The sequence below is a fragment of the Neomonachus schauinslandi genome, chromosome 12 (assembly GCF_002201575.2).
Source record: "Neomonachus schauinslandi chromosome 12, ASM220157v2, whole genome shotgun sequence".
Lineage (NCBI taxonomy): Eukaryota > Metazoa > Chordata > Mammalia > Carnivora > Phocidae > Neomonachus > Neomonachus schauinslandi.
The window spans coordinates 25,688,307-25,701,990 of record NC_058414.1 but is presented as its reverse complement, the minus strand read 5'-3'; the positions used below and the strand labels follow the sequence as shown (position 1 = coordinate 25,701,990).

General features: G+C 34.3%; 1 protein-coding gene across 7 annotated transcripts in view; it reads left to right on the top strand.

Annotated features, from left to right (window-relative positions):
- CACNA2D1 (calcium voltage-gated channel auxiliary subunit alpha2delta 1) overlaps positions 1–13,684 on the top strand; it is a 503,379-nt gene that overhangs the window by 454,643 nt on the left and 35,052 nt on the right. For 2 of the 7 annotated variants that reach the window (XM_021689798.2, XM_021689795.2), the window contains 6 exons: positions 1,115–1,186; positions 2,727–2,798; positions 5,290–5,351; positions 9,269–9,345; positions 10,604–10,624; positions 11,271–11,331. In XM_021689798.2, coding sequence (XP_021545473.2) covers positions 1,115–1,186; positions 2,727–2,798; positions 5,290–5,351; positions 9,269–9,345; positions 10,604–10,624; positions 11,271–11,331 — 365 coding nt within the window. Of the gene's footprint in view, positions 1–1,114; positions 1,187–2,726; positions 2,799–5,289; positions 5,355–9,268; positions 9,346–10,603; positions 10,625–11,270; positions 11,332–13,684 lie in introns of all 7 variants that reach the window. The other 5 variants (XM_021689796.2, XM_021689793.2, XM_021689799.2 and 2 more) reach the window with 4 other exon arrangements.

The window sequence follows — 13,684 nt, the reverse complement described above, 5'->3', positions numbered from 1 at the left end:
TACAGAATAATTTGTATTTATTACTTCTATCTCATTAAATACCACATTTTGGTGGTATTTTAGTCAACGTTAAAAACCCAGTTTCTAAAATTAAGTAGCTGTAAAACTGTAGACGCCTATTAGGATTTTATTATTGTAATAAACTTTGATATTCTATTATGGCATGTTCTATTACTTAGCGGTGTTAGAAGAGCATCGGGTGTGTTTTGTTTATCAAATAATTGAATAAGTTCATTTTATGATTGACAAAATTATTTAAATGTCATCTGAGGTAAATTAGCCAGGCTAACAGTTTTGATATATTTATGTAAAAATAAGAATCTGCTTTGTTCCCCAGTTAACTGTCCTTATTATGGCACACCAGCAAGAAGAAGCAGTAAGGGATGTTAAAGCAGGAGACTGTTTAGTGAACCCAAGGGTTATTATTTTCATTAGATTTTAATTACAATAGCTTATCTTTATTCAAGTGCTTGTGACTTGACCCGAAATTTTATCTCATAAAATTTACTTAATTTAACTTATTAAAATACAATGTCACATTTCTGAAATTCAAATATTTGAAGCACACCTCGATTTTTTTATGCATCGTATGAAGACTATGTTTAGAAGAGTTAGTTTTACTTAGCAAATTCAAACATACTTTTTAAAAGATTTCTCTCATATAATTTCTTTTTATAGAATATAAATAGTGTGTATTACTTATATGTTGCTTTTGTCTAATTGCTAAATATGTTATCCACATGGCTTTATTTTGCTCGTTTCCCATCCTAATTAAAGGAAAGAAAGTTGTGAGTGGACCTTCAATTGTCCTGTTCCCACAGAACTGGTAATTTTAAAATGTAGTATCTAACACAGCATTCGAAATGAAACTGTCTTCAGTTGGCGGTAAATTAAAATTTTCCCGCTACACCTAAAGCTCAAATCCCTAGCCTATTTATTGTTATTTTAAAAGAAATGTATATGAAACCCGTATATGTTTATGTAGCTATTTAATATACCTTAGGTAAGTAACATCTATGGAATTATTTTCATATTTGAATATACATTAAATTATTTTTATGCAGCAGCATTTTACAATGTCGTATATGCTTAATTATTATTATTTTCTGTGTAGAATCCCAAATCTCAGGAGCCAGTAACTTTGGATTTCCTTGATGCAGAATTAGAGAACGACATTAAGGTGGAGGTGAGTGTACGCCTTGACAGTACTCTCAGGTCAGATGCCGAGGCTCATCCATTCCACAGGATCCACTGAGCAGCTTCGCTGTGTTAGCTTCTCTCCTAAGTACTATGTACACAGTGATGAATGTTCTTGGTCTTTAAAATTTCTAGGTCCTGGGCTCTCTCATCCAAATGGTCATATGGAAAGGAATCAATATTTTAAGTTGGGTGTGACATTAGTTTGTTTCTTTCGCATTCCATAGGTAGAGATGTTTTATGTATTTCAGTACAAATGGAACTTGTACATTTCACTACACAACATAGAGATTGAGGACATTGCTATAGAGTTGAAAGAAAAGTTGGAAGGAATCTAACCATCCAACCACCCCATGAGCAACATGAGGAGAAAAGCTGCCATTTTTGTCTTAGTACACTTAACCCAGAAAATTTCTATTTTATTTCAGAACCAAAATCGCATGTCATTTCCTCTGAGAGGATCTTCCATGATAATTAAAAGTAACAACATTTATTAAGTACATAATATGTGTCAATCATGGATTCTCTAGAGCCTCTGAAATAGATACTATTATTATATGATCATTACTTGTCGTACTGATGGTATGTTTTAGGTCCAGAGGGGTTAAACAGCTTGTGTCCAGTTATTCGGCCAGGAAGTAGCAGGACTAGGATTTGAACCAGGCTCTTGCAGTTCAGAGCAAAGATTTTTAAGATTCTTGTAAACGGATTAACTTCTCATCCATGCAAAGGCCACCGTATTTCTTTTAGAATTTGTCACAGCGTGTTTTAATATGCACTTGCTTTACACATTTTACACATTGACTCCCTCCTTGTAGAACAACAGAATTTAATTATCATTACTACCCAAGGCCAAGGCACAGTGCTGGGATGTCTTAGGTGTTTAACGAATGTTTATTATAAAATGTTTTGAAATGACAGAGCAGGATCATGTAATGTTGCCGAGCGCAGTCTTTGGACCCTCATGCCGCTGAGTGACTGTGATATAACCTATTATGGTTCAGTTTCATTTCAATCAGTCTCATAAAGTAATTGACCACTCTTTCATTAATTATCTTTCAAAAATTAATGACTAGGTGAAGATACTTAATTAAGGATACCTTTATTATTTTAAAACATGTTAAAGTGACTATAATGTGGTAACTTTTAAAGAATATTCCCAGGGCGCCTGGGTGGCTCAGTTGGTTGAGCGGGCTGCCTTCAGCTCAGGTCAGGATCCTGCAGTCCCGGGATCGAGTCCCGCATCGGGCTCCCTGCTCGGCGGGGAGTCTGCTTCTCCCTCTGACCCTCCCCCATCTCATGCTCTCTGTATCTCAGTCTCTCTCTCAAATAAATAAATAAAATCTTAAAAAAAAAAAAAAAAGAATATTCCCAAAGAACAACTACAACTATTAGTACAACCATGCTACTATTTTTATTCAGTCTGTTCTAAAGTAAGGTATAAACCTTGCAAAACCAGTACTTTAATAATCATCCTTTGGTAGTCAATTGAATACTTGAAATAAATCACTTTATTCGTCTTCCTGTAGATTCGAAATAAAATGATCGACGGAGAGAATGGAGAAAAAACATTTAGAACTCTGGTTAAATCTCAAGATGAGGTAAGAATTAAGTCAAGCTTACTCTTAAATAAAATGTATAGATCAATAATGATATTGGTAGTTTGTCTTTCCTATTAAAGCAGTATCTGTAAAACAGATGTCTCTAGTAAACACATGTTTCTAAGGCCTTCTTTGCTGAAGGATATTTTTAATATATTTGTAACTCTTTTTAATTTTTGTAAAACATTTTGCTTTAGGTTTCTTGATGTTTTACATTATTAGCAGTATGTTCTTGAAAATTATATTTTATGTCTCCATTTTTTATCATCATAGAAAATAGAGCACCCAATTTAATGTTGTGGCATGTTCTTTTAGGCCATTTCAATCATGCAGAATTGAAGTTAATATTTAATAGCTATATGTGTTAAATGATTTCTGCATGCACATGTTCTAATTGTTGAGTTTCATATATTATTTTGGTTTGGGTTTTTTTTGGTTATTTGTTTACTTTTGCTTAGCTTATCTTCCTTCACTATTTATGCACATTATGTTATAATTCCTTGCATTTAAATCTGCAATTAAATCAAGGGGTAACACAATTATACCCATAAATCTTTGGTACAGATATGTAATAAACATATCATTTTATATTGATGAGGAAGAACTCTGTATATGAGCAGCGTGTCTATCCATTATCAGTCGCATGTGGAGTAAATACACAGACATTCATATATTTGAGTATTTGAAAAATACATAGAATCCAGAGGCTTTGGAGCCTGAAAATTTTAAATGTTTTTATATAACTTATATCCTTTTCCTCACAGTGCCATCCTTTTTAAATGTATACATTTCTTTTGAATTCCTCAGCAGATCTTTTTCTAAGATGGAGCTAGGCTCCAAATAGGATCCTTCATTAGCACTTGGCTTTTCTCATTTAATGTCATTAGGAGTTCCCATTACCAGAAGACAGGAGGAGGTGTATATATATATATATATATATATATATATATATATCAATTTCAGTCATTGTTGAAACTTCAATTCTCTTTACTTAGACTTTAGCCATGCTCTTTACCTGCTCGCTCCTTGAGGAAAGATGTAAACCATTCAGCAGTTGTACCAACTTTTCCATGTTGTTCTGCTAAGAACTCTTTGACCTACACATTCTTTCCTCAACTTATAAATTAATTTTGTTTGTATTAAGTCACATTGATGTTTTCCTCCTTCAGTTTGCTGTAAATTCCTCTAACCAATATGTAGACTTTTCTTATTAATAATCTAACCCCCTGTAGACTTTTCTTATTAATAATATTGAAAGAAGGGCGCCTGGGTGGCTCAGTCGGTTGAGCGACTGCCTTCGGCTCAGGTCATGATCCTGGAGTCCCGGGATCGAGTCCCGCATCGGGCTCCCTGCTCGGCAGGGAGTCTGCTTCTCCCTCTGACCCTCCCCCCTCTCGTGTGCTCTCTGTCTCTCATTCTCTCTCTCTCAAATAAATAAATAAATAAAAATCTTTAAAAAAATAATAATAATAATATTGAAAGAAAACATTATCTTGTATGTTTATTTTCTTAATCTGATATACTGTTTTTTAACTTGCTGAACAACACTAATTTGCCATTTTTTATGAGTGGTATGAAATACATGAACAGTATTTCTTTTTTAAGAATTTTACTAGTGCAAAAACCTCCTCACCAATTCCTGTTCTCCCTCCCTCCATCCTCCATCCTCCACACATGTTGAGTAAACCAGAGGAATATTTGACATATAAGGCAATATGTATGGTTGTTATAAAATGAATGTGGCATCATACATTTTCCTTCATCCTGCCAATTTAAATTTTTTAGATTTATGTATTTTTATGTTATCAGTAAATTATCGAAAAGAACAGTATTTTGTCCAGGGGTTGATTAAATTAAACAATGATTGTAAAATGTGAAGATGCGTATATGCCGTCACTGTATGGAAGAAAGAATGATTATTTACTAGTATTTAGTAGTGACATAGGAAGGATTCTGTTTTCATCAAGGTATTGAGCTCTGTACTTCCTTTCCCTGGTGGATTTAGTTGTTTTTCTGACCTTCAGTGGTACCAAGTAATTAGTCTCTTGTGATAAATGCTATAACAATGGCTTAAGAACAGTAATATGCTAACCATACATTTGGATCTAGAAACAGTGTGTTGATGTCCTGATATTACCAATTTCTCATAAACACACTCTAGTATGGAAATATCTGAGGCTTGTCTAATATATCCTGGTCCTGTGTTGTTATTAAAATTTATTTTTTAGAAAATGATTTTGCACTTGAAAGTCTTTAAAAGTCATGATACAGCTATTTATTTTTGTCCTAAAATTTTGCTTTACTCACACAGACACACACGCACACAAATCCCACCCATAACAGAACAAATAATGTAGAATAGATCAGACATTTGTGAGGGAGGGTATTGAATGACCACAGAATTTATGAACAGATTTTAGTGTTCAGCTTTTCATATAAATTCACATAGATTTCATAAGATGGTAACAACCATGTCAAACTTTTTTTGTAGAGGTACATTGACAAAGGAAACAGGACATACACATGGACTCCTGTGAATGGCACAGATTACAGGTAACTAATTAGATTTAAATGTGTATTGTATACAAGAGTATTCTGTTGCGTGTCTTTCGCCTATTTGTAGTAGCAGTTTTTGCAGTAGATAAATATTAAGTCCTTGCATTTTCAGAAACTGTTTTCATTGTAATTAAAACAGAAAAGTTATTCTTTCCAGTGCGAAAATGTATTAAAATGATCACTGTGATTTTCAAACTGGAAAAGATGGAAAAAAGCTAGGAATATAAAATTTAGAAATGAAAACCTGTGTGATATAAATCCATTTGATCATTTTGCATATGTATGTTAGCAATAATAAATGTTGACCAAGCCCCTAAAAGTTTGTAGTCATCACTTCCACTAATTTCCTCATTTAAATTGTCAGTTTACATTACTTATATTTAGGTAGCAAAAGAACTTAAAATTTGTCACATCGTAATATGATCTGATATGAAATGCTCAGTTGACACAATTTTTCCCCATGAGTGGCAAGTCTGTGATATCCTGAGCACACCAATGGGCAGGGCCTTCGAAAGCTGGACGGACTAATACCCTCTAGTGCCTTGAAAGTTCTCCATTCTTCACTCGCTGAGCATTTCCTTCGCTTTCTTGGTCTGACTCTTCTGAATAGCTTTCCCTGTGGTCCTGCTTCTCCCATGCTCATAATACTGAGGTTGTGTGAAAGGAATATTTCCTTCTTGTTACTCATTCGCTCTTCCTCTTCCCTAAAATCCCTGTCTCTGAATCTTATGTCATCTTCCTCTCATTCCTATAAGATTTCATTTTCTGGCTCACTGTCAATCACTCGTACATTCACATAGATCACTATTTCTCATACTATTTTTGACATACCCACACTTACACAAAACAAAGTTATTTACTAAATCACCTTTAAAAAAGATTTTAAAATGCAAGCTTAAAATTTTTATTATTAGATTTCACAGATCTAGAATTAGTCTGCCAAATTGTTGAAAATTTTTCTAAATGCTTGGTCTCAAATTTCTCTATTTAACTGGTCCTGAGCTGGTAATAGAGAGTTTGCAGATGAGCCAGGTCTATGGCCCTCACTGAAATAGCATTGACAATAGATGAGTTTTTTGGTACATGAACCCTTAGTTTATCTCCTCTTCACTGTGGGGGAAAGTGTTCCTTACCTTCTTAGATGAATAAATTCTAAAGTAGACAAAACTGGATCCCTTTAATCCTGACAATGAGTCAACAATAATGGCAGTCATAATTTTTAAATTGTCATCATACCTTGCTTAAATATGTCTTAAAAGTTTCACAAATGTCCCCTACATTCGACCCCTTTCCCTCACACACCCAGTGATGGGACCAAATGTGGCCAGATTCATACCCCAATTCTGCATATGTCACTCCTTGTTCATAACCTTCATTCTGTTCCCATTTTCCTCCGAGTTAAATTGGGACTTCCAAGTCAGATATTCTCATCTCACATTTCTCTCCCAGCCAATGTGCATGTCATGTCTCTCCCCTACCTCCCCAAATAGTCACTGGTCTCTGAACAGCCCCAACTTCCCCACTTCGGCATGTTTTCCTCACACGTTTCCTACCCAAATGTACAACTTAGGGCCAGATTCAGTCTGTTTTCATTGTAAGTTACTTCCCTGAATCGCTGTACAAATAAATTCACAAATAACAGTGTAGAGCAAAGTATTACATCTATGTTGAAGAAGAAAAAGAAATGGCGTGTTTTGACTTAATGAACGAAGTTCCACATTTCATTTAGTGATTTTTGTCTTAGTAAGCCTTGGTGTAACTCAGGTATCACAGTTGAATTACACTAAGTAATTATGTTTATAAACTGCTCTTTTTTTCATGAAGAATTTCATTTTATAGAGACATGATTGAGTTGAAAAGGATATTATATCCCATTTAACTAAGTTACCCATGTGTATGTGAGTCACAAAAACATTGCACGGTCTCCCCGTCCACCTGGTGGCCGCTGGCTTTATTAGGCTTTAATCCCTAGGAGAAAATAAAGCAGCTTTGGTCTGTTGGTTTTATATGGAGAGAGACGGCAAACACTGCATATGACAACATCATTGACTCAAAATGTTGGTAAAGATCTTATCTGCTAGAAGTTGAAGAACGAACTATTGCCTTGAGAAGGAAGTAAATTAAGCATGACTGTATTTTTCTATAAAATGAAGTATAGCTCTTAATAACAACCTGAGACATGCAGGCCAATAAAATGTATATTTGATATGTCAATTTTAAAACTTCTATTGTGTTCCTCATGAGTTCCAACACTATTTTTATGGTACGTGAGATGTAACCCAAGCTTAGAGAGTGACACTCTAGCAGCCACATGATATAACGTTATCGGGTTTAATTAGAAGTTTCTCTTAGCAATAAATGCTGATGGAGCAATAAAAATGTCCTAATTTCCCTTGAGAGGAATTTGTAGGAGACAATCTTCAAATGCTCAGTAATTCTACTCTACATTTTATAAATGGCAAGTGAATCATGAAAGGTCGTTTTGCTTTCAGACTAATTGCAGTGCTTATTTTAATTTTAATCTCTGCCTCCACTTAAAGGAAGTTATGTATAAAGTGAACGAAGAGATTTTCATTAAATCTACATAACATTTTATTTCTCTGACCTTTTCCCATAAGGACAGTCAATGAATTATTTAATGAAGGAGAAAGATGTGGGAATTGGAGGTAACAAGCATCCACTCATTTTGCTATCTCGAGTGCATAATTAAATTGTAGGAAATAAACCCTTGCTTTTTTTTCCTCTTTGTAGAGTGAATTTTTAACATATATAGTCATGAGAAGGAAAACCTGAAATTTTATTTTTTTTTCCCTGTTCTGTATTTTCCAATTTAAAAAAAAAAAAAAAGTAAATAATGAGATTATAGTTTGGGTGCTCTTCTCAAAAGCCTATGAAACTTGAGTGATTTAAAAGAAGATCTGCAAATATGCAGAAATACTCAGCCTAGAAATGCACACCTTTGCCTGTGCATTGGGAAATTTCCGATTAAATATTAAAAATGAGTGCTGAATGACTCATTTGGTCCCATTAATCAAGTGTCACTTTTTGAAAATACTTAGTTCCCTGGGAATCTTCTTCTACCCTCATTTTTTGTACCCATTAGTTTGTAAGTTTCCGTCGATATTAAAGCATAGTGAGGGTCATTTGCAAGTGTAAATGTGGATATGGAATAGTTAGTTATGTCCTACACTGTAAATATATTAGCCATATCAAGGGTGGAAGAATTACACATAAGCAGTTGTGTTATTTCAAACTGCATAATATTCAAATACTCCAACCTTCTTTATGCTATGAGAACCAACAGGATGAGCAGACAGTCTTTCTTAGTGCATCTGAATTTTCTTACCAGCAGACACCAGGGAATTTGCCTCAAAACTAAAGTCTTAAGATAGGAGGTATTTAACCCCTCAAAGGAGGTATTTTTCAGATGATTTTATGCACTGTGTCATAAAAATAATGATACTTTACATTTGTACTTTTTAAATAGCGTACATTTGCTGCAGAGCACTTGAACATGATGTGTAATTCATGAAGGAGGGGTATCCAATTAGTATAGTATTTATTTTCTTTAAACGTAATCGTAATATTCTCTCTTTTCAACACTCAAAGTATTTCAGTACACTTCCCTGGAAATAGAGTACACATGACATTTCTTTCTCAGCTAATTCATGGGCACATTTAGTAGCTTATTTTCCTTGTGTGTCTTCTGATTCCCTACAACGTAGAGAACTGGAAGACTCTGGATTGCAAGACCGAATAAAGTACTCTATTGGCTGAATGCATTTTCCTGTCACATTAATATGTCTCTTCTTTCCCACGAGGAAGATCTTTGGATTTTCCATTAACTGGATGTGTCTTTTTTTTTTTTTTTAAGTTGTTTGTTTGTGTTTATGCTTCTCTTGTTTCTATTGCAGTTTGGCCTTGGTATTACCAACCTACAGTTTTTACTATATAAAAGCCAAAATAGAAGAGACAATAACTCAGGCCAGATGTAAGTACTATGAAAGCGACCCCAGAGTCTATTTATCTCTTAGTATCAGATGTATAAATTTGTCTAGATTTTAGAATGCCCAAGGCCTATACATTTCAGTAGGTGTTACTACCAAATCTACAGCAATGATTCTAACCCATTCCAAACATGCAAGGAACAAGAAATATTCTACGTGGATAGAATATGAGCAGGTACCCGGTCTCACTGGCATCCCCACCACCCTACCCTGCCTTGCTTTGTGCTCATAGAATCATTGCAGTGCTGTGTTCTCTGTTGCTGTCATTTTAAGGGTCTGCTAGCTGGTGCAAAATGTTTCATATGGTCTCTACTCATGGCACTGTGCTAATAAGGCTTTAACTCTTTCTTTTTTTGCATTTGGCAAGAATAATATTGTGCTCCACATCTTCTACTTTGTTTGAATAAGTTAAATTGCATTGGTCTTTGGCTTTGGTTTGGCAATTAACTTCCTTCTCATACTCCAAATTAATAACATCTTCAGTAACTCTAATGAATTATTTTTTTAAAAGCATCATTTGGAATGTGGAGTAATTATTAACATTAGTGCGTATTTTAAGTCAATAGTAATCTTTGTTTTGGGTGACTAGATTTAGTAAAGTAAAATGACCATCATATCCTTTGTAATACATCAGCTATTACTAACAACCTAAATTTTTTGTTAAGATAAAGTAAAAAAAAAACAAAAAACACGTGTGTGTGTGTATTTACCTTTTACATCTGACTTTAAGTAAACTATAATTTCTTTCATTCCCCTGTCAGTTCTTTTTTCTCTCTGCAGTCCTTTTTCTCGTTGTGCTAAATTTAGGCTTTTATATTTATGCTTTCACTTGATAGATAGATATGATGGTCTTTTTAACAACCAGCAACTGTGCATGAGCTAGTTCTTCACTTGATAAATGAGGGGATGGCTAGTTGGTCTTTGATGGTTGGTAAATGCTTCTGAATATAGGCTAACGTTGTCACCATTGCATCTGCGTTAAACACTTTGCAAACTAGACCCTTGAAATCACCACAGTACAGCGAGGGTTTTCGAGTAGTAACGGACAGGACATACCTTCCAGTCTTCAGAAAGATGTCTTTTTTTTTTTTTCCAGACTACAGCTGTACATAAATATATCTTTGATCTATGCACAATATTTTTATTCAAGAAAGTCATTGAATAAAATATTGTTTGTGACCCCCTTTGCTTTACCCTCTTTTTTTTGTTTCCCTGCTTTCTCTTTCTGATGGATTTTCACAGCCAAAAAGGGCAAAATGAAGGGCAAGTATTTTCTTGTTGCTCAATTTCTTTCTGTTTAGTGCACTTGACATTTCCACTGATATTTCCATTCCTATTGGATATTATCCTCTGTGCTTCTCATCTGCTAGATTTTCCTCCATGATCACTCAAACCTTAGCAGCAAAAACGGGGGAAAGAATATGCTTGTGTTTTCATAGGCAATGTATTTCACATTTAGGTTTTTTCTGAGGCTTAAATACTTGTGTGCTTTTATCCTTCCACCTACTAATTCACACCCTAATATGACAAATGTTACTAATTAACTAAAGGCATTGATGAGTTTATTAAAATCATTTTCTTTACCATAATATTGATAAAAATTTTATGTTGAAGTTTTAAATGAAATAACTCTGATGCAACATTGATACAAAAGATACCTTGGTTATGGTAGGGTTAGTAAATGGGAAACTTCTAAGACAGCATTATTCTGATATAACTGGTCTAATTTTTGTTATGAAATTAAAATGGATTTTATATTTCTGTTATGCAGTATTAAGGACCTTATAGGATATAAGTACTCTTTATTTTTTTCTTACTAGGTTATCATTCTAATGCCTTCATATCGTCATAGAAACCCAGGATGCGTACTCTGGATGGCTTATCTAATCCTGTAACATTATCTTTGCAGATTCTGAAACACTGAAGCCGGATAATTTTGAAGAATCTGGCTACACGTTCATAGCACCAAGGTTGGTTTTGTTTTATTTTATTTTTTTTATAGCTTTTATGGAAAGGTAAGCCTTCAGTCACAGTTCTGAGTTAATCCCATGCCAAATTATAGAACCAAAGGGAGCAGTAACTTTAAAACTGAAACCATATTCTATTCATTCACTCACTCAGTAAGCAACTACCCTAGGCCAAGTGATGTTCTGACTCCAGGGAGATAATAGTGAATAAGACAGATGTAGACCTTGCTCTTATTGGAAATAACAGTGGTATCCATCACTAGTGAAGAATTGGGTATGTGCATTTGTGAGTACACAGACACAAACATAGTCCGTATGTGTGTATATATACGCATACAGGGGGATATACTGAGATATCTACAGATATATATGTATGTGTAGACATAAGGCTAGAATGTCTGAACGTCATAATTGATTTATTTATTTTTTAATGTTCTAACAACATTCTGGGAAAGCATTTTAATATAGTGACATTTTCTCATATAATTTTTAAGATTAATATTCTTTTTTCTCTTCCCCAATTTTATTTCTCATATAATCCCCCTTCCCTAACCCTTATACCTCTTTCTCCCTACCGCTGTTTTTGTGTAATTATTTGATACTCAATAATCAAGAGTTTTTTATTTTTATTTTTTTTCTTAGTTCTTTTTTTTTTTAATAAGTTTTTAAATTCCAGTTAACATACTGTGTAATATTAGGTTCAGGTGTACAGTATAGTGATTCACCACTTCCGTACAATGCCTGGTGCTCATTACAAGTGCCCTTCTTAATTCCCATCACCTATCTCACCCATCCCCACACCCACCTCCCCTCTGGTAACCGTCATTTTGTTCTCTATAGTTAAGACTCTGTTTCTTGCTTTGCCTCTCTCAATTTTTTCTTTCCCCCTTTGTTTGTTTCTTGAATTCCACATACTAGTGAAATTATATAGTATTTATCTTTCTCTAATAGACTTATTTTGCTTAGCATACTACTACTACTCTCTAGCTCCATCCATGTTGTTGCAAATGGCAAGATTTCATTCTTTTTTATGGCTGAGTAATATTCTATCGTGTGTATATACCACATCTTCTTTATCCATTCATCAGTCAGTGGATGCTTGGGCTGTTTTCATAATTTAACCATTATGGATAATGCTGCTATAAACATCAGGGTGCATGTATCTCTTTGAATTAGTATTTTTGTATTCTTTGGGTAAACACCTAGTAGTGAGATCGCTATAGTGTAAGGTAGCTATATTTTTAAGTGTTTCAAGAACCCCCGTACTGTTTTCCAGAGTGGCTGCACCGGTTTGCATTCCCACCAACAGTGTAGGAGGGTTCCCCTTTCTCCGCATCCTTGCCAACACTTGTTCTTTCTCGTGTTTTTGATTTTGACCATTCTGTCGGGTGTGAGGTGATGTCTCATTGTAGTTTTGATTAACATTTCTTTGATAATTGATTTTGAGCATTTATCCATGTGTCTTTTGGCCATCTGTATGTCTTCTTTGGAAAAACTGTCTACTCATGTCTTCTGCCTATTTTTTAATTGGATTATTCATTTTTGGGTGTTGAGTTTTATAAGTCTTTATATATTTTGGATACTAACCCTGTATTGGATAGGTCATTTGCAAATATAATCTCCCATTCCATAGGTCGCCTATTAGTTTTGTTGAGTGCTTCTTTCCTTAACTGTGCAGAAGCTTTTTTTTGATGAAGTCCCGATAGTTTATTTTTTATTTTGTTTCCCTTGCCTCAGGAGACATGGTTTCAAGTCTCACATTCAGGTCTTTCATCCATTTTGAATTTATTGTTGGGTCTAGTGTAAGAAAGTGGTCCAGTTTCATTCTTTTGCATGTTGCTGTCCAGTTTTCCCAACTCCATTTGTTGAAGAGACCCTCTTTTCCCCATTGGATATTCTTTCCTGCTCTGTCAAAGATTTAATTGACCATATAATCATGGGTTCATTTCTGGGTTTTCTCTTCTGTTGATCTGTGTGTCTGTTTTTGTGCCAGTACCATACTGTTTTGATTACTACAGCTTTGTAATGTAACTTGAAGTTCAAAATTGTGATGCCTCCAGCTTTGTTTTTCTTCGTTCCTTGGTTCTTAATTTACACTCTGTAACAGACACATATAATAATATCAAATTAATATAATTCTATTAATCTAGGCTAAACTCTTGAAAAGATTCAGAATGGTGTATTATTAATTTCTCACATTTTATACTTCTTAAAGAAATTACTGTAAGAACCCAAAGACAGCTCACAAAATTAAAGAGTAACTCAGACCAATTGTTTTCAGCATAAAGATGTCTGAATTTTTGGTGGTTCTTGAAAATAGGGAATAGATGTAACTTTTTGACCAAACTCTGCTAAC